The sequence below is a fragment of the Motacilla alba genome, chromosome 9 (genome assembly GCF_015832195.1).
Source record: "Motacilla alba alba isolate MOTALB_02 chromosome 9, Motacilla_alba_V1.0_pri, whole genome shotgun sequence".
Taxonomy (NCBI): Eukaryota; Metazoa; Chordata; class Aves; order Passeriformes; family Motacillidae; genus Motacilla; species Motacilla alba.
The window spans coordinates 4130759-4156191 of NC_052024.1; the positions used below are offsets into that span (position 1 = coordinate 4130759).

At 47.2% G+C, this 25433-nt stretch overlaps 1 protein-coding gene across 2 annotated transcripts; it reads left to right on the forward strand.

Annotated features, from left to right (window-relative positions):
- The first annotated feature begins 1110 nt into the window (after positions 1 to 1110).
- BOK (BCL2 family apoptosis regulator BOK) lies at positions 1111 to 24987 on the forward strand. 2 transcript variants are annotated; one of them, XM_038146190.1, is made up of 5 exons: positions 1111 to 1423; positions 2328 to 2691; positions 8070 to 8198; positions 17894 to 18057; positions 23881 to 24987. In XM_038146190.1, the coding sequence occupies exons 2-5, from the start codon at positions 2469 to 2471 to the stop codon at positions 24004 to 24006; spliced, it is 642 nt and encodes a 213-aa protein (XP_038002118.1). In that variant the 5' UTR covers positions 1111 to 1423; positions 2328 to 2468; the 3' UTR covers positions 24007 to 24987. The 2 variants fall into 2 exon arrangements, with proteins under 2 accessions (XP_038002118.1, XP_038002120.1); XM_038146192.1 differs by having other exon boundaries at positions 23885 to 24987.
- Positions 24988 to 25433: the final 446 nt, after the last annotated feature.

A 25433-nucleotide genomic window follows, 5' to 3' on the forward strand; every position in this document is an offset into this window, starting at 1 on the left:
GCTGGATGCTGGCCAGAATGTTCAACACGTCACATAATAAGGTTTTGTTCATGCAGTTCATTTGTTCCTTTTTATCCATGGATTTGGAGGGATAAAGACCAGCACTGATGCATGTTGTACTGGAGGGATTTATGTGCTCAACACCTTGGAGAGGTGTACTTGCTTCTGTCTTTTCTTGAAGGCAAAAAGATGACAGCAGTTAGGTCTCACTTCTGACCTCCTTTCAGAAAATTGTGTTTCAAACATGCCCAATACCCAGTTGCTAGTATACAAACTGGTTTTGGGGAGAATTTGTGTTTGGTCTGGTAGAATTTCTTGGCTGCAGGAAACTTCTATTATTGAAACTTCTTTTGTTTCAAATTGTAACACAGAAAGCCAATATTTGTATGTGGTTTATTGAGATGGAATGGTATAACACGTGCACATGGAAGAAAGCTGAACATTGTGGCATCAGTAAGATAATGTTGCAACAAGAAGTTGACGTCGAAATTAATTTATTAGTATATTGGAACTCACTGACATGTTTTTTATAACACATTGAGATAAAGTGGGCAAGTTCCTGCAATGCACTTCATTCTGGATAAACTATTTCCTATCAACAAAGACACTTAATTTTTTTTTAACCAGACTCCTCATAGTTTGGGGGGAGTTGCGAGCACTGCTTGCCTTAGCCCTGAGCTGTGGCTCTCTGTGTTAATCATAAAACCATTGTAGAATTACAGAATGGTTTGGGTTGGAAGGGACCTTACAGATCACCTATTTTCAGCCCCCTGCATGGGCAGGGACATAGTCCAAAATGATGGCAGTGATTGAATGGGTAGGACCGACCCACTGCTGCATATGACAGCGTACAATTCCCCCACTTGGCTACCGGCTGAAAAGGACTGGCCAGCATCAACTCTGCCGAAGCTGCTCTGGGAATCCAGCGGGAATCATTCCTGTTTCAGCAGAGCATTCATCCCTTTCTGCTTCGCGGGTCCAGAAATGATGCTCCCAGCTCACCCCGGAGCCGAGTCCTTGAGCGAAGCGCGGTGAAGAACAGCAGAGAGCCTCCTTAAGAGAGACGAAAGGGGAGGAGAGAGCGTCTCCCTCTGGGTATAACAACCCCACCTCCCGGTTATTTCATCTTCCTTACAAGGCTAAAGCCAGAAGCTTTCCTCTGCGCCTGGGTCCCTTAAAAGCAGGAGAAGGAGCCCCGAGGATCCCGGTGGAGCGCAGCCGGGATGTGCGGCTGACAGACCGGGCAGGAGGTGCTGGCATGAGCCCCGTGGAAAGCACAGCACAGGAGGCTGGGGCTCTCCAGAGAAGGGTGACAGTGACCTAAGAATCCTCAACCAGGTGTCCAGTGATGCAGACCTTCTAAAGAAACGTGAAACCAAACCCAAAAAGAAATCACTGAGGGGGAAAAAGTGCAACATGAGAGGTAAATATATTTTTCCATGGGCAAACTGAGATAACTGGCTGTATTTCGTTTGAAAATTGTCATTGTAAGTAGGTGTCTGAAACTGAAATGCAGACTGAGAAATGCATTTATTAACCTCTGAATAAAGACTGGTCTGACTCTGACTTCAAAAGCAGCACTGGGTTAAAAACTCAGATCAGCAGATGAATCCAGGTGCCTCTGAAGAAATTTTGATGTTTCCCTTTAGGCATTCACAGCTCAAACCTTTTCAAAAATCTGCTTTTTTTCTTTTTTTTTTTCTTTTTTTTTTTTTTTTTTTTTTTTTGCTTTCTCTGCTATTGCTAGATGTTTTCAAGTAGTAGTAGGCACGTTGTTTTGGGGAAAAAGCATGGCACAACCAAAATCTAAACTGATAATATGTCTCAGAAAACCGCCTCCATCAAGGCATTTCCAATGCTCCCGTACCCTTGTTCTTGCAATAGTGCCATTTCTTCAGAAAGATCTGTGACCTACTGAGCTGGAATGTCTGTTGTCATCTGGTTGAGGTTACTGTAACTGGTATTTGGGGTCCTTTTTTTTTTTTTTTTTTTCAGTTTAATTGAAACAAGCTGAGATTGTCTGCACATTCTAGGAAGTGTTTCCATGCTCTGACTGTCTAGTCTCTCTGATGGGTAATTCCAGAACTGCCAAATCTGAATGGGAAAAGAGGAAACACCTTGAGAGTTCCAAACTGCAGCCCTGTGGACCATGCTGCCAGGGATGGTCAGTGGCTGAAAGATGCAAGGCTTTGCCCCCTGTCTGAAAGACGGACCCGGACAAATGTTTTGCAAATGTGATGTTACTGACTTCAGCATAACTGTGTTCTCAAGCTTCTGATTTACATCTTTGCAATGCTAGAGGACTTACAGATGCTTTTATTTACCAGCTAAAACGAAAAACTGGCCTGTGGAGAAGAGCTGCTGGGAGCTCTGACAGACCTTGAGGACAACTCCTGCCGATTCTCCTCGCAGGCTTTGGCTCAGCCTTGCAGTCAGTGCATGCAGAGCTGGGGGATCAGCACTCGGGGATGGAGGTGCTACGTCGTTCCTCAGTCTTTGCTGCAGAGGTGATGGAGGTTTTTGACAGGTCTCCCACTGACAAAGAGCTTGTGTCCCAAGCCAAGGCTCTCTGCAGAGACTACATCAACTCAAGGCTGATCCAGGCGGGTGTCAGCTGGAGCAAACCCGAGTACAACGCCCCGGTGCCTGGGGGTAAGCTGGCCGAGGTGTCCACCATACTGCTACGGCTTGGTGAGTCCTGGCAGGGGGAACTCGGGTGGGATGGAGTGATTTGCACCAGACTAAGGGTTCTGAAGGGTCTTCTCATGTGATGATACGGAGGTTTTTCTTCTCTGCTTTTGGTTTTGGTAATCTTCCCTAAACAGCGCCTTTGCCTGAGTTTCCTCAGTCTCTTGGAGCACTGCTCAGCACAGGGTTTCTGCAAAGTTGCCTTTTCCTGAGGACTTGCAACAGCTCAAAATCACAAAGCAGTCTAAGACAGCCCAGCAGCAAACTGATTCTGTGTGCCCAGGTCTCCAGCTGTGTAACAGTGCTTAGAGCAGTCTTTCTCAGCTGGGTGTTTTAACTGGACTTGCAGCTTTTTCTCCAGAGTGAGTGACTTGATTGCCACAAATGCAACTGGCATCTTCTAGGGCACTGCTACTGCTGGGCTTGGTCTTCAGCAGTAGCTCACCCAGCTTTAATTTGGGGGTGGATGCTCAGAAAACGTGTTGTTGGAGATTTTCTAAAAGCTGCTTTTTAATGACAGTGTGTTTGCTTTTCCTTTGTCTACCTTAGTTATTCAGCAAGACCTGAGTCTTCTTGCTTTTTGCTGGAGCAAGAAGGAGTTGGCTGATGTTGTCTGGCATACACTGCCATTTGGTGTCACCTTCACAGCACAGCAGCTATGGGGGTTTCAGGGAGAGCAATTTGAAGGTCATGCCTGGTGACATTAAGATATGCTTTAGGGCTTGTACCAGGAGCACCCTTTAAATGTTAACAGTTGCCTGGCCTTTAGTTTTGGGTTGTGTAGCATCCTGTGTGCTCAAGTCTAGCTGTTTGTCATTTGGGAACCCGACACCCTTATTCTTGGAAGCTGCTTCCAACATCTCTCTTTGCCTGCAGGCTGGTGTATTAGTTCACATCTGGCTGGAAACTACCACCAGCATTTGCATCTGATTTAATTACATCAGAGTTCAAACAGGTCTGGTGAAGTAAGCATTAGCTGGGCCTAACAAAGTCAGGACCAGGGGTGGTGTTCCCACTTTCTCCCCTTTCTACCAGTTTGATATCATCCCAAGTTTCTTTTTAAGGCATAGCTGAGTTTGTTTTAATGGACTTTAAAAAAAAATAATTCTTTTTCACTTTTTTTTCTTCTATGCTGATTTTACTTCTGCTTTTATTTCCAGTTGTTTGGTCTTTGGGGGATTTTTTTTGTTCTTCTGTCAATCTCACTGTCTATTTGTACTCCCTTTCTTCTCCACCTGCTTTGGGAGTTGAGATTTATGTGCTTTCAACCCAATCTTCTGTGGGCGGCCAGGAACATGTTAAAGGGCAAGCAGGTGGCTCTCTGGATCTGAAGGTGTCTCCTGGATTGTCCAGATGGAAAGATTTGGCTGATAGTCCCAGGAACTTGGTGCCTTCTCTGAGCAAATCTGTTTGGAGGGCACCATGTGGTACTCATGCAACCAGAAAGGTGAGCAGTCCTCCTCATTAAGATGAAGAATAGTTTCCATCCTGTTTCTTTGGAAACTCCACTTGTCACGTGGCCCCATCTCTTTCTTTTCCCCTTTGCTGCTCTAACCAGCACGAGGCCAGCTGGTATCCAGCCACCTGCCAGGAATGCTAATCCTCAGCCACTTCCCGAGCAGTGCAACAAGCAGGACCAGTTTTTTCCTTCGTGATCGTGCTTAGAAGCCTGTGGAGATGGGAAGTTGGGGCATTTCCTAGCCCACTTGCACACAGAGACTCTGATTAGCTGCCTGGTGGGCCAGCAGAAATCCTGGGCACAGGCAATGCTGTTGGTGGTCATAGGGAGTGAGACTCCATCAGCTCAGTGAGGCTTAGCAGCTAATTAGTGCAATTAATGAGTCAGACATGGTAAAACCTAATGGTACAGCCAAATGAGGCACCCCAGCCCAACCTGCTGTGTCTGTCATAGGCCTGGTTTATCTGAACTCGTATTTCCTCTGGCCAAGGCCTAGGGAGGTGCCCTTTGACCACTGCAAAGAGCTTCTGCACATGGAAACTACTAGTGCTGCCCTGCTAATGCCTCCATAATCACTGGAGAAAGGAAGAGAAGCCCTCAGATTGTTCTAAATGTTGCAAAGTTGGGCATCGGAACAAGGACTCTGGAGACCAGCGCCAATGTAGAGGTCCTGGGGCTGCTGGGGCAGAGAGGCTCTTCAAGCATGGGAATGCTTTCCTGTGCTCTCCTTCCCTGGATGCTCCTGCCTGCCATGTGCCTTGCTGCAGGACAGGGCATATGTGCCTCCAACCAAACCCTGATCTCATCTGGGGCCTCCAGGAGCTGCTTGTTAGGAGCTGGAGCAGTGACAGGCTCCCAAGCGCTGATCCCAGGCTCCTGGGCCTCCCTCTCAGCTAACCAGGGCTATCCCCATTTCCTGGCATTTACCAGGAAGCCTGTGTGCTGCCTGTGAGGAGAAAACAGCTGTTGAGTAGTCCAAGTAAGGTTTCCCCTTATCAGGGCTGACCATGTGTTGCCAGGTTTCCTCTTTCTGTCAAACAGGGACAATCCCCTACTCAGAAAGGGCTGGGAGAGCTCAGCTGTGGAATTCTGGGTTTTGCCTGTGTTGAGTGCCAGATACATGAATTAAGGATCAGTAGCTAACGGCTCTATAAAAAGATCCTGATTGCAGTGATATCTTCCTTTTTTTCTCTCACATAAATGAAATTTTGAGGAAGATCAGTTGCCCTCTGGCCGGCCAAGTCACCTGGGTCTTGCAGTAGGATATAAACCTGTTGAGATAGCTCTTCCTCTTCCCAGAGCACCCTTGTGCAGGAGAAGAGCACAGTGTGTCCTAAATCTAAACCAAAAAGGGCTCTCTGTGCACAGAAGGTCTTGGTCCCATGGGGTGTTTGCATTGTGTCATGCTCCTACAGCAGCTGTGCAACCTTCATTAAATATCCATGAACCTCTATAGAGAGAGAAATCCCTTGGAAACTGGGCTTTATTAATTCTACTACTCAAAAAAATTATTTGTTTTGCTACAAAAGGAAAAGCTTTACTGTTGTTTCCCAAGCTCCGTTGCTCAGTCCTTTAGGAGGAGGTTCTCTGCTTGTCCTTGGTGTTTTTGTTTTGGTCTTCAAGCTGGCCTTACACCTCCTGCCATTTCCCAGCTGGGCAGAAAGCACTCTGGAGGTCAAAGTCGGGTACCTTGCTGCTGAGCAGTCAGCCATGCAAATGGCCATCTCTTTAACCATTTGGAGGAGAGAAAGAACTCCAGATTGACTCTCAAGTGCCTGTGTGAGCATAAAATACTTGGCAGTCTCTCTGTTTAATTAATGTTGTGCAGCTCTGGGTGGATCCTTGGCTTTCATCAGCCTTCAGCATTCTTGAGTCACTCTCTAGCACTTGAGGCATTTTTGTACAAGACTGATGGGGTGCTGAGGAAGGGCGTGTCCCTCAAAAGCTTACATGGATGTACATGCCTCCTTCTCACTTCTGAAATAAAATGACATGGCTTTGCTTATCTGAGGCCTGTCTCCTGTGTTGGAGGAAAGGCAGGCAGCCAGCCTGGGAACAGCATTTATATCAGGGATTACTGCAGCCACACCACTGGTACAGGGCCACTGCCTGCCTCTGCTCCCTTTAGGAGTCCCAGGGTGCAGATGTATGGAAGCAGCAGTCCCTGCTGGGGAATAATTAGCATTGACTCCATGATTGCAGAAGGCTGATCAATTGCTTTATTGTACTTTATTATATGATCCTGTGAAAAATGCCAGTCACTTGTTTAAAAAAATTTAAAAGTTTAATAGTAATAAAATGGTTATAAAAATAGTAATATAATTAGAGTAATAAAAATTTGGACAATTAGGATTTGGGACAATATGAGACACTAAAACAAAGAGTTACAGACAGTCTGGGTACCTCTTTCTGAGCAAAATAAGCCCAAAAAAGGACCCACGTTAACAGAGGATTAACCCTTAAAAACAATAGCCTGTTGCATATTCATACACCTCATACATGATGCGTAAATTCCATTCAAACAAAGGATTCTGTCAGGTCAGTGTCAACTTCTTCCTCTTAATCTTCATGGCGTCTTCAGGGCTGAGCAAGGTGGGAAGAAGTTAGTTTCTTCTGATAAGTGAGCAATAAATCCTCTTTCTCTGAAAGATTCCGGTGTCCTGTGGCTGCTTCTCAGTGGGAGTACCTCGTTCCTCTCTTAAAAAAAAAAGGTATATTACATAGGCTAATTTCTATTTCAACATTATGTTATAACTTAAAACTATATTTAACACACTACTTAAGAAAAGTAATACAGAATAACTTTTTAACATAACACATATAGCATTAATTTTAATATTTGTGAAAAGCCAATAATAAAATACACATTTTTCACAACAATTTACTATACTATTCAGAAAAACCCATTGCCCCTGCCAGACAGTCACGACACACACGTGGATCCAACTGGTCAATGAATCCAAAACACCATCACCAGAGTCCAATTAAGAAACCACCCGTTGGTAAACAAATCTCCATAACACATTCCACGTGTGCGCAACAACAGGTGCAGCAAGTGGAGCTGAGACTTGTTTCTCATTCTTTTCTCTGAGCTTTCTCACAGCTTCTCAGGAAGACCCTGGGAGAGAGCTCTCTCTGTTCCGAGGATGTGTGGTTACCACACAGATGGTAGGGAATTGCATCTCAACAACCCTTAGCACTCTGCTGCCTGCCTCAACTCAGGTGGAGCTGGGCTTTGTGGGGGTTTCAGTGGTGGGTTTCTCTGGGTCTGGGTTGAAGGCCCTTGAGACGGCGGTTCATGTTTGGACTCAGGTGTTCATTATTTCTTATCAGTAAAACAGTCTCACTACTGTGAGCTTGGCAGCCTTTCATTAGAAGGCACAAAATGGCTAACTATCTCTTGTAACAAGGTCTTTTAAGACTAAACTATCCGATTAAGAACTGACACCTAGGTTATTTTCCCTTTTAACCCAATAACTGATCCCAAAGAACCCGCAATGTGGACTTTTCTGCCCAATTACAAAATGCCACCCAAACCCATGAAGAAGAAGGAAGAAGAAGCATGGAGAAGAAACCCAGGATGACATCCATCTTGCTTCCATCCACAACATACTAACAATCCCAAAAGCTAAATTTCTCACCAAGTGATACACCTACACTACGCTCTATAATCTATTTCACACTTTTGTGGATTCTAGTCTATCTTGGAGTCTAGGAAACTTTCTCCATGAGTGAGGGTCAAAGTCAGTGCTCGCCTGGGGATCAGGGCAGACAGAGAAATATTCCCGGTGCCCTGGGTTTCCACAGGGCTTCAGACTCTTTGCCTTACGGCATCCCTGGAGTGAGCCCAGCTGTGATTCCTCCGTGGTGGGAGCAGGGCTTGGTGCTGTGTGCCCAGCTGACCCTGGCTGTTTGTTGGCAGGGGATGAGCTGGAGTACATTCGCCCCAACGTGTACCGGAACATCGCCCGGCAGCTGAACATCTCGCTACACTCCGAGACCGTGGTGTCCGACGCCTTCCTGGCCGTGGCCGCGCAGATCTTCAGCGCAGGTATGGTGCCCCCACACACACATGCCTACAGGGCTGGCTGCAGAGGAGCAGGATGGAGCCACCTCCTGTGGGAAATGGATTTGTAGAGAGCTCTTAGGGCTTGATGGAAGGCCCACATGGTATGTCTTTGTGTACGACCTTTGAGACGAGAAATTGTCTTCTAAATGTTGGTTTAGAAATGCTGTGGAATAGGGTAGATACTGTTGAGAGAGAAATAGAGCTAAAAAAGCTTCAAAACATAGCCTTACAAATAAGACTAAATAGAACTCTGAAAGATGCATTCTAGTGGGACCCAGGAGGGGTAGGTTTAGATGATTGGTTTTAAGGCATCTATAGCATGATGTGGTAAAAAGCTGATTAGCCAAAAAGCACTTATAATGTACTGTAATTAGGAAATAGTTGGCTTCTGATTGTGATAACGTGAATTATAACATCCATATTGTCTCACCCTTCTCATGAGACTGAAAATGGAATAAAAGTTTTTAGAGCACCTCTCAGTTGCCCCATCTCTGAGTCAAGAAAAGGGTTTTATCCAACACCTCTCTTGGAAAAGGCATAGCCTGCAAGGTGGGGCCTGCTTTCTGAAAGGGCTGTGGGCAGTTTGGCAGTGTGCCCTGCTTTAATGGTTTAATGAGAGTTCCTCTCTGCTGTCTTCTGGCAGGAAAATGTCTTGGGTTGTAATATCCTCCCAGTAGGTTCTGTCTCATTCTAGAAGGCACCTCCTGCCCTTCCTCGTTAGGAGGTGGTTGTTACCTCATTGCGTAGGGAGGTCACTCATTCCAAGCTTCTTTGCTCACCACTGGCAGCTGCAGAAGATTCATTGCATGGGAGTCTCCCTTGCTCCAGCTCACACTGCTGATGCTGGGAGCCAGAATCAACTCATCACAAGAGAGCTCCTCTCCTCCTGGCTTCCTTTCCCACAGCAACACCCAGAGTTGCAATGAGGCCTGCTGCTTCTCCCTTCTCATGTTGGGGAAGTCTTGGTCCTTAAGGCTGCTCCAGATGAGCAGGTGCTTTGAGCTTTCTCTCTGCTTAGATGTGAACGTTCTGCTGCTGCTGTTAGACTGGTTCCAGAGATGATGGTCAAAAGCAAAAAATAAGCCCTGTGCTACATTCAGCTTTTCCTGGAAACAATCCCTGCTCACAACTGGAAAAGCAGCCTGTGGGAATTGAGGGAAGAGAAGCCTTTTAGAGGGATTTGTGTCAGGCAGGTTCTGACATGGTTATAGGTTTTCTGCAATGTCTCGTTGTGTTGTCTGTGGAAGGGATGGTAGATGTTAAAGATTTGAAACAAAACCAAAAAAAGGAAAAAAAAGGCCCAAAGAAAGCAACTTGCTAGCAGCATAGCAGTATGAAACCACTGGAACCAGTGAGAATAGCACGGAAGTGTCACAGGATGCAGGGACTCCTGTCACTTTGGCAGTAGTTGCTACAGGATGGAAGTCCAGGTTTCAGTTGTACTTTCAAACAGGCTACCTCACTCAAAACCTTTTAATCCTCACAATCAACTGTGCTTTTTATCTGGAACCACTGACACTCTGGAGAAGCCCTGGCATGGAGAAGGTCTGAAGACCTGTGGTGGAGAGCGCAGATCCTCCCCAGAACCATAACAGATGACAAAACAGATATCTCAGAGGAACTGCTCAGGCAGGGCTTCTGGCAGTTTGAGCAGGGCAGATTTTACCCCCTGGGTTAGTGAAATTGATGCTGTGTCACTGGAAATGGTGGAATTGGACTGTGTGGCTCATTCTGCAGCCCTCAGCAGCCTTTCAGAGCATGCCTGGGCTGCAGCTTGCCTTTGCACTGGGAGGGCCTGTGAGCTCAGAAAGCAAGAGCTGGGAAAGTATGGCAGGAATGTCTCCGTGTGGCTGTGTACAAAGTGCAGGTGCCCTGTCTTGTCACTTAGTGCTGAGCTTTACTGGAGTCAAGGCTGACAGAAAAACCACAGTCAGGTTGGCAGCTCAGGTGCAATTTGCATTGCAGGTGATCGTAGGTGACTACAGCTGGCTGCACTGGGACTGGGCCACCTGCAGAGCTGAAGTGACACAGGGAGCTGAGGCAGAGGGCCAGGACTGCTGCAGGTGGAGCAGCCTGTGTGTGCTGGGATGCTGCATACCCGTGATGCTGGGCAGAAAGCCTGCTGCCTCCTGGGAATTCTGCTCTCAGTGTATATTGACAAATTCATGGAGGGCTGCGTTTTTTTTTGTGTGCGTGTGTTCTTCAGCTTCTCAGCTCAGGAGCCAAATGTGTGGGTAGTTTCAAATTAAAGTAGAAATCACATCTCATAGTTCTAAACCTGGGTTTTCAGGGTATTAAAATAGAATCTGGACTCAGCCCTCTGGGGCTGACAAGGCTGGAGACTTTGGACTCTGTTGACAGTGCTGCCCCTCCTCTGGAGTCACCCTGCTGCAGAAATGGCTGCTGGTGTGCTGGTTGCACAGATTCAAACCTTCCCAGAACTCTCCATGCATGTTCTTCATTCTTTCTCATCTCTGCTGGGACTTGTGCACTTAATTGTTTTTATCAACTTGTTAGTGTAATTTCTCCTAGGTAGAAGGTTGCTGAGTGGCAGAGGGGTAGGAGCTTGCTGTTTTTAACATTCCTGGATCCCTCTGCAGTCTCAAAACTCAGCATTTAACAATAAATCCAGCAAATTGGAGTTGGCTGGAGCAGCCAGACATTCATTCCTTTTTTTTTTTTCCCCTCATACTTCAGAGGAAAGAGGCTCTTATTGAGCAAAGGAAGCCAGACACTCAAGTTCAGGGTGAGTTTTCATGCCAATTACCAAGTTTATTAAGAAAACAGCTACAGTCTGACACTGCAGTGCTTAGACAGCTTGGGGAGCCCCACTAGTCACTTAAATGCCTTTCCAGCAAGGAAACAGGGGATTTTGACCCATTTTTGCTGGAGAGGTTTTTTCCTTAGTCTTTTATATGTCTATCTTCCACATTCTGGTCTGGTTTTGAGTCTTCACGCTGTAGCTCTGTCTGTGCTCATTTCCTGTCCACACTGCCTACAAGTCTTGGCTAAGCCCAGAGCTGCCCTGAGCAGCCTGCTCCAGTGCCTCTTCTTTCAGTGAAGAAATTTTCACTAAGACCCAATCTAAACATCACTTGGTGCAATCTGGGGCCATTTCCTCTTGCCCCATGGTTTGTCATCTGGGAGAAGAGACTTTAGGCTCAAGCTGTGTTTTGTTCCCCTGTTTCCAAACAACTCATGAGTTATTCTGGGTGAGGTGAGCCCACCTGTGTGGAGACAAGCACTGCAGAGCCCTGATCTGCTCTTGATGGTGAAGGATCTGCAGCACCATCATCTCTGTGGTGTTCCACTAGTTCTCATGTGTGGTCCAAAGTTGCTCAGGAGACATTCCCCTGACTTCAACAAGCTTTGTTTTGGGGCCTGGCCGAGCTGACATTTTTCCTTACATTTTAAAACAAATGCCAGAAGGAAGAGGTCACTTTGTGGAAAAACAGAAGTAGAAAAGGGAGAGGCATTTTTCCTTTTCCAAAGGAAGCAGTTCTGTCCTGTTGGTGAGAGCTGCTAGGCACGAGGGGTTTTTAAAAGCTTTCAGCCTGGTTTTCACTGGGTTTGGCTTTTCATCAAGAGTGCCTGGGCTGAAGTGAGCCCTGGGTAACAGGAATGTAGGGTAAATGCTTTTTAAGGAGAAAGCACTTTCCCTGCAGGAGCAGGTGGATGTAGATGACACCAAGCAGACTGGTGCTGTTGACACACTTGAAGGATGGGATGACATCCAAAGGCACCTGGACAAGCTGGAGAAGTGACCCATGGGAATCTCATGAGGTTACACAAGGCCAAGTGCTAATGCTGCAACTGCACTGGGACAATCCCTGGGGTCAGTCCAGGCTGGGGATGAGCAGATCAAGAACAACCCTGGGAGAAGGACTTGGGGGTGCTGGTGGGTGAGAGCTGGAAATGCCCCAGCCCTGTGTACTGGGACCCAGAAACCACCTGTGTGCTGGGCTGATCCCCCAGTGTGGGCAGCAGGGCAGGGGGAGATTCTGCCCCTGTGCCCCACTCAGACCTGTCTCCGGCCTCAGGAAGGACCTGGAGCTGCTGGAGAGAGTCCAGAGGAGGCACCAGGGTGAGCAGAGGGATGGAGCAGCTCTGCTGGGAGGAAAGGCTGGGAGAGCTGGCATTGTTCAGCCTGGAGAAGAGAAGTTTCAGGGTGACCTCTCTGTGGCCTCCAAGCCCCTGAAGGGGCCAACAAGGAAGTTGGAGAGAGAATATTTACAAGGGCCTGGAGTGACGAGGGGGAATGGCTTCATGCTAACAGGCAGGAGGTTTAGATTAGATGTAAGGAAGAAATTTTTGCCTAGGAAGGTGGGGCCCTGGCACAGGTTACCCAGAGAAGCTGTGGCTGCCCCCTCCCTGGAAAGTGTTCAAGGCCAAGCTGGATGGGGCTTGGAGCGACCTGGGATAGGGGAAGGTGTCCCTGCCTGTCAGAGACTGGAAAAAGGAATTTGTTTTGAGACATCTTAGGCTGCGTGGTAGGGGATGGTCAGACCTTGCTGTGGTGGGGTGCTGAGGTGGGCCCTGCCCCCTGTACCCCCAGCCCTGCAGCGTCTGTCAGCCATGGCGCACTGAAGGCAGCCCCCCAGTGTGTCTGAGGAGCTGCAAATCCCACCTGGGAGGAAGGCACAGGATGGGCCAAAGCTTTAAGAAGCCTGACCACAAGGCAAGCACATGGTCCTTTAACCTTACCTTCATTCTGGAGTTTGACATCACTGGAACTGCAGTTAGTAGCTGTATGTCTGTTTTTCTGTATCTTTCCTGTCTTTCTGTTTTTCTCCCTTTCTTCTTCTCTCTTCTCATGGAATGTGACATTGAATGGGTTTAAAGGTTTTCTCTGTTCTGTGGGCTAAGTCTGTGCAATGGTAAGTGATGTTATGTTGCATTTACTCTTTTGCCAGTGATCATTAATTTTTTGTAGTTTGCCACCAAACTTTCATGAGGTTTTTTACCTCTTGAGAATATCTGGGATTTTCTCCTTTGAATCAATCCAGAGCAAAAGAACCTTGGCTTTAACCCTGGAATTAAGTGACTGGGGTGTAACACTGCCCATGGCAGGGGATTGGAATAAGATGAGCTTTGAGTTCCCTTCCAACCCAGACCGTTCCAAGTTTTTCTGAAATGCTGTTAGAAATGCATCCTGCTGCTCCCTCATCACTGAGCCATTATGGCTTGAGCTTCCTGCTTTGTGCACACCCCTCTCAGCTTTTCTCTCCCCCAAAGCTTGTTGTGTCTGGCTGTATTCTCCCAGCTCTTGAGGTGCAGCAGTGGATGGTGTTTCTTTAAGGTCTGATTTGTGAGCAGGACTTTGATGCTGAGTGGAGCAGAGGGAAGTTTATTTGAATAACCTCAGGCTGTGTGGTGCCCTGAGACTGCACAGTCCTGTCTCATGGCTTCTTCATCCCTCCCCGGAGGCAGACAAGCTCATATGAGCAGGAACACTTTCAAGAGCATTCTTCTCCTGCTAATTCATTTTACCCTGGGCTCAGCAGTGTTTACATACCTTCAGCTCCATGGCTGGCCTAAAGAGTGCAACTCGTATTTTCTTACTTTTTATAATGCCTTCTAAGCAGCCCTCCACTTTTTCCTATCCTTTTGTTCCATGTCTGTGAGCAAAGCCTTCTCTCTCTTTGGTTCCTTTTTGGACCAGCTTTCCATTCCCTGTTGTTGTTAGCTCCTGTGCATGTTAATCCACGCAGTGGGAAGCTGTGAATGGATTGTCTTGCTTGGTGACAAGTGCCTGTTTCACCCAGTGGGGATGACAGCCAGCCCTTTTGAGGAATTTGGAGCAAGCCAATGTGTTTTCACTTCTCATGTGCAGTGGCCAGATGCAATTCCAGCTTGTGCTGTGACACATCACACTAGTGGCACTTTGAACCTGCCCTGGCCATCACGGGGGACAGAGACACTGCCCTCTCAGTAGCTGTGCTCCTCTGCCCCTGCCAAGGGGGCCCTTGAGAGAGAAAAGCTCATGGAGCTGGTGTCCTGGGAAAGTGCAGTGCAGGGCTGCTGCCCTCCTCTGCCTGGGGCTGGATGGGTGCTGGAGCCCTCCTGGGCAGGGGGCCCAGCCACAAGCATGGCCCAGGTGCTGGAGGTGCCTGCTCTTCCCTTGCTTCCTACAATACCTAGTGAGAAGCAGAGCATAAGCCGTGCCCTGCTGCTGCGAGTGAGGAGCCCAGCCTGCTGTCTCCATCTTCTGCCTCCAGCAGTGGCAAGGGGACTTCAGACAAGTGGAAATCAGGAGGGGATTTCCTCCTCTCCTGCCCCCACGGGCTGACTCTGCTGGGAACAGGAAAGGCAGACTGAAGGATTGGTTTGACCCCTTTGGGCATGCTCTGGGAGGAGGATGTGACCCCTGAGCCCTCCACATCTATCACCATCATAAGCATTAACCAGGAACCTGTTCTCTTTCTGCTGTGGAAGGGAGAGGGGTCTCTCCATGTGCCCGGGAAGCACTCCCCCTGTGCAAGTCCTGCAGCAGGCACCACTGTGGAACAATCTTGGCAGGGAAACTGGAGCTGAAGGGCTTCCTCTCCATCCTCTCTGGTCTGATGTGCCTTAGAGCAAACTGCTTTCCAGTGTGCTGGGGAAGTCAGGGGTTGTGGATACACTTTTCTTCTACTGGAAAGTGAAATTTGGGTTCAAAACAACATGAACCAAGACTGGAGCTGTTTTTCTGTACCAGAGTGACTCCAGTCCTGTCAGTCTTTGTTACTGCCACGTAAATATCTCAGAGCTAATGGACTTGCTTCAGATATTTGAAGAGTGCTGTCAGCAAAAGCTTGGGACTAAGCCAGTGAACTCTTCCCTGGAATTTTGGGTAACTTTTGTTATGTAACTCAAGATGCAGAATGAGCACATTTCTGCAGGGATGGAGAACTGTAAAACTGACTTATACTAAAGCTGAATATAAGCCAGCTGAGGCTCTGGTCCTGAATATATCATCAGCAAGGAGTGTAACCCCTGAAAGCCTCTTTCATTAGGGGGAACTGTATTGACCTGAGCTTGGACAGCCTCTTCCTTGCAGGGAGAACCCCTCTGTCTGGTGGCTCTGTGGTTTCATAGCCTCTTCCTGGCTCATTCTGCTGGCTGTCATGGTGACACACAATGTGAGAAAGGCAGATAAATAGTGTGAATGCCAAACAGGCAGTGAACTTCCTGAGTGACAGTGTTGGTGTCAGGGGCACCGCAGGGTCTGCTCAGCAAATCAAACCAAAAGAAGGGCAGGCACTTTAGCTACATTAATAACTTCCTCTGATCTCAGGGATAGCTCTGGGGAAGGACAGAGTATCACAGAGGATTTGAGCGCCTCACAAAAGGTTCACCTGTAGATTTTTATTTTACATTAGTCATGAAAAATGGATTTTTTTTTTGTAATGCTGAATGGATTTTCTTCAGTTTAACAAGGTATTCCTGTGGCTGACATTTGACGAGTTCCTCTGAAGTTTAGAGGTTTTTTTTTAAGGAAAAGCAAGCAATTCCTATAAGTGTTAGTGTGAACGTCCCTTTTGAAGCACCAAGTGCAAGAACTGTGGAAATGCTCTGAAACCTGCATGTTTCCTAAAGGAATTTAGGGCATTCTGCTGCAATCAGAACTGCCGTGAGGAGGCTGGAGCTCTATCCCAGAGCTGGTTCAGGCCACCTGGGGATCTGAGTGTGCAAGGAAGGAAAGAGGGAGACTCTTTACCCCGTTTGAATTGTATTTTTGCTTGCTGAGCACATCCAGTTTTCTAACGGTGTGTTTAACCCCTCCTGATCCATAGATCTAGTCACTGCGCACATCTTCCATCCTCTCACCTTGCTGCAACCTCAAGAGAACAGTTCTCTGTGGTTTTTAAGCATTAGAAATTCACCAGGCTTCTGACTATGTTTGGGAGACACTTTGGACAGATTCCATAGAGACCCAACACTGTAAAATACTTCCCAGTATGCTTGATAAATACGGCTATTCCAGATAATAAAGCAAATTGTGCAGCAGGAGTTCTGCGTGGGAGAGAAAGGGTTGTGTTTCCAGGTCACTGGTCCCGAGGAAAGCCTGATGAGGGGCAGCTGACTGCAGTGTTTGAGCATGAAGGATTTATGGCTGCAGTGTTTGAGCATGAAGGATTTATACCCAGGGGTGTTGGTAAGGTGCAGGGGAGCCCCTGGGAGCTTGGCTAGTACCTAGAGCTGAGCTCCCACACTTACCGCTGACACCAACAGGAAGGTCACTGCTGCTGGGACAGCTTCTGTGGAGCTGCAGGCAGGTCAGCCTGGCAGGAAGGCTGTCTTCTGGGAGATTAGATAGCTGGCTGACTCTCCACCCCTGCACTGTCTTCAGTGGGGTAGTGTGGTATTCACATTCTCTGAACAGAGAGAGCCGTAATTCTCTCTCCCAGGATTTTTCCTGGGGAAGGCAGTGAGAAGCTCAGAGAAGAAGAGAAAACAATTCTTATCTCTGCTTGCTACTCCTGTTGTTTGGCACATGTGGAATGTGTTACGGAGATTGTTTACCGAGGGGGATCTGTTAATTGGACTCTGGTGATAGTTGTTTGGATTGATTGGCCAATTGGGTAAAAGCTGTGTCCTGACTGTTGGGGACAGTCACTGGTTTTTCTTTAGTATCTCTTTAATATAGTATGTAATATAATGTAGCTTAATAAAGCAATTTATTCAGGCCTCTGAATCAATGGAGAAGCACATTACTCCCTGCATCGGGGACGCCCTGCATGGATAGGGTAGCACAGGCAGTGTTCAGTAGGCAGCGGCCAAATCCTTGAAGCTACCTGTTTTTCAGGTGGAGACTGAGGCCTGGTGCTTCCATGGAGCAGGACACCAGCCCTCATGAGTGAAAGTGGAGGGGTAGGCACTCTGCTCTCTGGTGAGCAGTGACAGGAGCCAAGGAATGGCATGAAGCTGTGTCATGGGGTTTAGATTGGATATTAGGAAAAGATTCTTCCCCAGAGGGTGGTCAGGCACTGAACAGGCACACCAGGGAATGTCACAGCCCCAGGGCTGCCAGAGCTCCAGAAGCATTTGGATAACACTGTCAGGCACAGGGTGGGATTGTTGGGGTGTCCTTTGCAGGCCAGGAGCTGTTCTCAATGATCCTTGTGGATCCACCCAGCTCAGGATTCTATGACTCCTCTATTCTTGGCCCTGTATCTTTGCCTCCCTTTGTTGCTTTTGTGCCATTCTAGAACTGAAGATGCTTATCTTTTATGCTTTGAGTGTCACATAGAAAAAGCCAGGAATGCTTTGTCTAAGGGTGTTTAAGCTTTATATTGAAGACAAAACCCCCAGGTTGTTCAAGCTATTTGAATTCTGTCACCTCCTCTGCAGTATGTGCATGGCTGAGAGCCAGTGGCGATACAAAACATAGCGGTGCACATCTCCCCTATCCCCATGGTGCCTTTGGGCTGCTATTTTTCCCAAGCTGTGCAGCCATTACTGAGAGACAATCAAACCATACCAAGCTCAGATTATTTCATTCTGCTTCTCCATGTGGAGAGTTTTCCCTAATTCTGGTCCCCCACCATTTCTTTTCCCCCATGTGGAGAGCACACAGAACTGTGGCTGCACGCAGGCAGCACGGGCACGTGAAGTGAAGCAGAGTCATTCCTTTGGTTCTTCAAGACTGAACTGAGTGTGTGTGTAAATATGAGTGTCCTTTTCCCTTCTCACAGGCATCACGTGGGGCAAGGTGGTGTCTCTGTACGCCGTGGCAGCTGGGCTGGCTGTGGACTGCGTGCGGCACGCGCAGCCAGCCATGGTTCACACCATCGTGGACTGCCTGGGGGAGTTTGTCCGCAAGACTTTGGTGACATGGCTGAAGAGGAGAGGAGGCTGGGTAAGAAATGCTGCGTGTCTCTTTGGACTTGTTTCTGTGTGCTCAGACCAGAAAATATCCCAGTTAATGAAGGCGAGAGCGCGCTCTCTGCAGCTTTATGCAGAAAAAGGCTGTGTGAGATTCTCTTTCACAATGCTGTGGCCACCTCTGTCCTACTTACACCCGTGCTAGACTTATATAACTCTGTTACTGCCTCGTGGTCCCATCCTCAAAACCATCAGCTATTCTTGTCTCAACTTCCTGCATAGCTGAGACAACAACAACAACTTATTCTTATTATTCTTTATTCTTTGTTCTTTATTCTTTGTTCTTTATTCTTTATTTTTTATTCTTATTCTTATTCATTTCAGTTCTGACCCACCAGCACCTGTTGTGTTCCTGATCTTCTCCAGAGCTAACAGCCAGTCATGGTGGGACACTGTAGGGGTCATTCCTGTGAGGCACAGGCTCAGAGAAGCTGTGGTTGCCCCATCCCTAGAAGTGTTCAGGCCAAGCTGGATGGGGCTTGGAGCAGGCTGATTACAGAGAAAGGTGTCCCTGCCCATGGCAGGGGGTAGGACTGAATGGTCTTTAAGGTTTCTTCCAACCCAAACCTTTCTTTTCTTCTGTGATACTCTTGGCCAGCTGTTTTCTAGAAACTGGCAAAAAATGAGGCCCGCCAGCTTTTTTCTCATCTCACCTCTAAGCGCTGGATTTCTTTGGTCTCTCTTAATGTGAGCATTGGTTTCTGTGGAGGACCATTCATAGTAAGAACTTTATTCTGGTGCAGTGGCATAGCTAGATACCTTTCCAGTGACCTCCCCAGCTGACTGGAGAGGCTGGCTGGCTGTGTGAGTGGCTGGCAGCTGGGTGATGTCTGCATGTACCAGACAGGGACACAGACAGTCCTTGGATCCTCTAGCATGCTGCTGGGCAGATGCTTCTTGGGGCAAAATATTGCCCTGTGACACCACTCAGTTCATAGGACATCTTACTCCCAAGGCATGCACTCTTTCCAGACTGAGCCACAGCAGCAAATTCCCTCTTTTCCAAGAGGTGAAATTTATTCCTAAGCTGTCAGGAAATGGTCAGGCTCCTCGCCCATACAGATCTGGAGAGAGTGGGATGTCTTTTTCCAAACTGAGTATTGCTGCTTTGTGCTGAGACTTCCCAACTGTGTCAGTAGCTGGTTCAGTTACCTGATTTCTTCAGGAGTGTGAAGAACTGGGAAAGTATCATTGCTCTGGTTTTGGATCCCTTGCACTTACTAAGTACCAATCCTACTTTAAATCATCCCTGCCCTCTCTAAAACTGTGTCACCTCGAGGCCAGCTGCCTCAGGGAGCTGTTTGGTTGGGCTAAAAGTAACCTTTGATTTGAATGCCCTGATCTGTTTCATTTTGTGTTCCAAAAATTGATTGTGCTGAGGCAGGTGAAGAGGATATCCTGGCATTGAGTGACACTGTTCCTGCCTGTGAATGCCAGTCCCTGCCTCAGGATCATTTGAGGCTTTCTTTAACTGCGTGCCTATAGAGCTGCTTGAAATATATTCTCTGAAACATTTCTTTCCTAAGATCTAGTTTCATTAAAACAGAACTGTTGTGTAGGAACACATCTCTTTCTAGTTTCCAACTGTTTTTCTTTGTTTTGGTATAACTTGCATGCTCTGATAAGCTAGCATCTTGTTTTAATTTTTGTATTGCTTCATTAGACTTCAAAACAGAATGTTTGGATAGTTCCAAAAGGATATTTTTGGAAAATTTGTTGCATAGCAAACAAGCTGCAAAAGCCATCTCCAGACCAGCACTTATTGTATGTAGGGTCTTAGGACCCAGGGAACGATTGGTATCTGATTCTACTGATTCAGAAGGTTGAATAATTGGTTTATTAAAACTATACTATATTACATTAATGCTGTATTATATTAAAGAGATACTATACTAAAGAGATACTAAAAAGACACTAAAGAATACTAAAGAAAAACATGACTGCCTCGAGACAGTTAGGACCTAATTGGTTAATTAATATAAACAACTATTACTAGAATCTAATTACTAAATCCCTTCAGGTTAACAATCTTCTTAACACATTTTGCATGTGCAAAAGCAACAGGAGCAGAGAATAGAGATAAGAATTGTTTTCTCTTTCTCTGAGGTTCCTCGCTGCAACTCCCAGGAGATATCCTTGGGAATTTGTGCCTGTTTGCTCTCTGTGAAGAGAACTGTGGCTACAAGCACTGGTTCTGTGCAGCTGAGGAGATAAGTCCAGCACTGGCTCCTTCTGCCAGCCATCCCTCTTTAGATGGATAGCACATTCCCGTTGGGGTTGCTGAATCCATGCTGATTGTTCTTGGGATCTGGCCCTAAGGAAGGGAAGCCAACTTCAGTGCCCCTCATCAAGCACAGGACTGAGGGCTGCTGGGCTGTTCTGATGCAGCCCATTTCCAACACCCTTATCAGCACCTCTGGGCTGTGAAAAGGAAGTGTTTTCCCTTGAGAAACGAGGGGTCTCTTCAGTCGTGAGGAAAGGCTGCTAATCCCATCATGTCTTCCTCTTGATCTGGGCACTGCAGCAAGGAATTTCCCAGTCTTGTTCACTCACAGGCCAGACCAAACAGCTCTTGGTGGAACCCTCTCACCCACTGCCACGCCTAGCTGCGTTGGTTTGTCCTGGCTTGCCATCCTTGTTCACATGGCCCCCATCTCTTACTCATCAGCCTAGGCTGAGGCTGCCAAGAGTAACCCCCATCCCTGAGCTGGTCCAAGAAAGAAACCACGGAGGCTTTGGAACGGCATTTGAAGTTCTCCATTCAGCAGCAGGTTCCCGTGCTGCTTCCATGGGGTGGAGAAGGCTGCAGAACCAAATGCAAACCTCACAGGAAGAGTAAGAAAGAACCTTTGAGACATCATGTCTTCCTGGAAAGAGTTTGCAGCCTCAGTAGTGGCTTTACAGTGGAATAGAAAGATTTAAATTTTTTTAGCAGCATTTGCTACAAAGCAGTGTAGGTGACTTGAATTTGTTTGAACAATCCACTTAGACTATCAAACTGCCATTGCAACAGTTTATCAGTGCCTGGCCAGGCAAAAAGCCCTAAGTGGCTTTGAAGTTTTCAATTCCACTGCCTTATCAGGTAGGCTTGATTTGGATAACAACAGCTGAGGCAATTGTTGAACAGCTGAGCAATTTTGCTTATCTAAGCAAGGCCCATAGAAATTGGTAAGAGCTTCTGAGTGCAGCTCCTCTTGGTTAGAGCAGTGAGGTCATTGCCTTTGGGAGAACAGAGCAGGGCTTTAAGGAGTTCATGTTTTCTCACACTGCCTTTGGGAGAACAGAGCAGGGCTTTAAGGAGTTCATGTTTTCTCACACTGCCTTTGGGAGAACAGAGCAGGGCTTTAAGGAGTTCATGTTTTCTCACCTGGCAGTTAACCCCCTACAGCTGTAATCCACCCAGGGTGTGTGGGCCTTGTAGTGGCTCACAGGAGGCACTAAAGCCCATTGGAGCTTATGTTTCTCAAGGATCAGGTACCCTAAAATGTGTGTTCAGGCAGTACCTGCATGGCATGACTTCTCTCAGCTAAAGGGACAGTTTGACACAAGTGTGTTTTAAACATGACCCCATGCAGGCTGCTGGAATCTGGCAGGTTGAGTCAGTTCAGACTGTTTTCAAATGCAAACGGGGTGAGCGTGCTGGAAGAATTTAGGGAGACCCACCTTACTTTCCTCCACAACACAGATCAATACCTGTCACCACTGGTACCACATTGCAGCATCTTGTGCTAACTGTCTTGGCTCTGCTTGCTGTGCTTGCTTGTGTTTTTCAGCAGTATTTCCACACCTCGGTGCTGACTCAGCTCTCTCCTGTCATCTTGTTCCTTCCCACCACTGCATGCTCTGTATTCCTTTCTTCTGCAGTCTCTGCTTGTCAGTTGTGCATGAGCTCAGCTCCTCCTGATGCTCCCAGGAGATCTGCAATGTGGTGAGCTGTGCCAGCCTTGCAGCCCCGGTCAACAAGGAACTGCTGGAATGTGTGAGGCTGCTGGCAGCACAGCTTTGGTCTGTGGATGATGATGGGGCTGGTTAGGGGGGTTGAAACCAGACTCAGGGGTTTGTCCCTTCAGCCCCTTTTTCCTTTCTTCTGATGATGGTCAGGCAAGGCTCATGCATGTCTTGAGCACAGGCAGAAGGAATAGAGAAGATTATTGGAGCATTCATCATCTCTCATGTCCTGTTTCGGGGAGGAACACCTCAGGGCTGAGAGTTTTCCTTTCTTCTGATGATGACCACAGTTGGTCAGGCAAGGCTCATGCATGTCTTGAGCACAGGCAGAAGGAATAGAGAAGATTATTGGAGCAATCATCATCTCTCATGTCCTGTTTCGGGGAGGAACACCTCAGGGCTGAGAGTCTCACTCATCTGTGCTTGGTCAATGAGAGACTTGTGTCAGAAGGAAAATTTGGAAGACTGCTGAGCTAAGCTTGTAAAGAAAAAACTTTTGGGGCTGTGAACATTTGCCATCCTTGTGATGTGATTATTGTTCCCAAAAGCTGTTTCTGAAAACTACATGGGGTTGATGTGCTTACAGGGCACCCCCTGTTGCACAGCCTCAGTCCACATCTTGTTGTGCTAGGCTGGAGTTTAACCAGAACTCAGTTATATCATGGGCAGAGCTTTTCATTTTGATTCCTGCCCCAGAAAATGCATTTTCCTCTCTATCTCTGTCCTGTTCACTTCACCTTCTCAATATTTTCCATTTCCTCCTTCCCATGCCAGCCAAGAGCCTATTTCTATCAATTTGATGGGGTATTTTTGGGGTTTTTTTTAACTTTTTTAATCATAGCAGGCCAGCTTCTCATTAATACTTGAAACTGGCTGCCCAAGTGATCTTTAAATCTGGCCCACACATCTGGGAGGCATCTCTGCTGGCATATGGATTTCCACAAACAAAGCTACAAAGCTTGCATTGCTTTAGATTTAAACTGGGAGGTGGCTTGCTTGAATGTCTTCCAAAGAAAGCATTAAGGCAAGAGAAAACGTACAAGCAACTTGAGCTGATATTAAACAGGACAACCTCTGGGAAGGATCTGGCTTTACAGAAAAGGATGGGAATGCTGATACTGCTGAGGCTCCCTAGACCTTTCGAGCAGGGAAAGAAAGCTGTGTTTAGCTATCCAAAATGGGAAGTGCTGGATAATCTTCCCATAGCATTTCTTTTCCCAGGGGTGGCTGAAGAGGGGGACACTTTGCCTCACTGGTGGGGAATTAGGAAAGTGTATTTTGCAGGGCTCTCGAGCCTGATTTAATAACTTCCAGCGTGTGGAAGTGTCAGAGCCAGCAGCTGGTGCTGCAGCAGGGGTGGTGCCATGCCATGGGCTGTGGGGCTGGGACAGCCTGCAGAAGAGGCTGACCTGGCCGTGGCAGCAGTTGCACTGGCAGTAAGTGTCAAAGAAGCTGTAAAGGCTGAGGAAAGGACATGCAAGTTATCAGGAGTCAGCACAAGAGATTCTGGTGCAGTAGCTCAATCTTTTGGCTGGGGATAGTCACAGATTTAATCCACCTCTCATATGAGGTGTTGAAGCAGTTGAACAATAACCTCTGAAAGTCATACTGGGAGTGTTCCAGGATGATGGAAAAGATAATACTTCCACAGTGTTTTGCCAAAATATTTTTTGGACCTATATAGCACATGGCAAGTATTTATCAACTACTGTATGTATACTAGACCCCACTACATAACTGATTCAAGCTTTAGTCTTTTATGCTGTGACATTGAGTCGCTCCTTCGGGTGCAAATGCCAAATGTGGTCTCTCAGGATCTGTCTGACAATCTCTCTTCCCTCCTCATTAGGCAGACATCACAAAATGTGTGGTGAACACTGACCCCAGCCTTCGCTCCCACTGGCTCGTGGCTGCTGTTTGCAGTTTTGGTCACTTCCTCAAGGCCATCTTCTTCGTCCTGCTGCCTGAGAGATGAGTCTGAGTTGCCAAGCACAGCCCCCTTGCCCCATCTTCTCTCCCACTCCAGAAGCAACAAAAAATAACTGGAGAAGTAATTCCAGACTGGTAATGGCAATCTCTGAAGAGGAAGAAGAGAAGAACTGGGACAAAAAAAGGCTTGTTCTCCTCTCCCATCAAGTGGGAGCAGATGATCAACCACAGTCTCCTATTTGCAGCCACACGAGCCTCTCTCACCATTAATCCTTCCAAGAATCTTGTTTCCCTGGGTAGCCTGCATGTGTGGCCCAGGTGTAGCAGGTCCCTGGGCAGCTGGGACTGTCGGATGGCTGCTCCTCATGGCTGTGTTGCATGCTTCTGCTAGCACCAGGCAGAGGGGAGGAGGAAGGGAATATTATTTGAAATGGGATAAGAAAATAGGAGAGAGGGAGAGTCCCTCCTCCACTCCATGTAATTTCCCTTTCAGTCCTCAAGCTTGCCTTGTGTTGATTCTTGTCGTTACATTTGTGCTTAAACTTCATCTCCTCCTTTATCCCTGATTCACTTGGTGGGCTCTGCCCCAGCACAGCATGGTGGGTTTTTAATGAGATAAAACCAAGTAATCTGTCAAGAGGTGCTTGTCCCTCTTGCAGATTGGTCTCAGGAGCTGTGTGAGGGGCAGGATGACAGAGCAATGTGTGTTTTATTGACCCCTCTTACTGCGCTCACCCCGGTCAAACAGGAGAGCAAGGGGCACTGCCTTCAAGCCACAACTCAGGATGGAACTTCATCATGAAGAACAATGTATTCTCCACTGAGATTGTGTCAGAGCTGAGCGTGTAAGCAGGAAAGGCTGGGGGGTGTGGGCAGAAATAGGGAAGCAGCAAGTGATCTGGCTGGCATTGTAAAAGCAGTGAGCTGTGCTGGAAGTAGCTGATGTAAGTTTCTCCTTTAATTTCTTTCAAGTACAACTCGTAGTCTTCTTTGTGGCAAACAATAAAAGAAAATAAGTGGTATTTCACTACTGCAAAGACTATTGTATTTGTTTGCAGAGCAGAGTTAACAATTCCAAAAAAGGCCAGAACAGTCAAACACTCCGGCCACGCTAAAAATACTTCAGCTTTTCCCCTGGTAGAGCATGTTAACATGTGAAAGCTATGACTTGTCTGGTTCATGCCTGGAATTTAACCCATGTTGTTGCCATGTCAGAAACATGCTGTTTCCACCAAGAGATGCAGGGCCTCCCTGATGTCAGCAGTCTTTTCTCTGCCAAAGCCTTCTGGGGACTCCCTGCTCCCAAAAGTGTGGCACCAGGCACAGAAAAGAAAAAAAAAAAAGTGGATTAAGAACATGTGCCACTATAGGGCGGTTTGTTGTTTTTTCCCCTGATTTCCCTCCCAAACATTTAGAGGGCTTTACCCTTTCTCCAGGAGTTACAAAGGGGTCTGAGAACAAAGCAAAACCTTT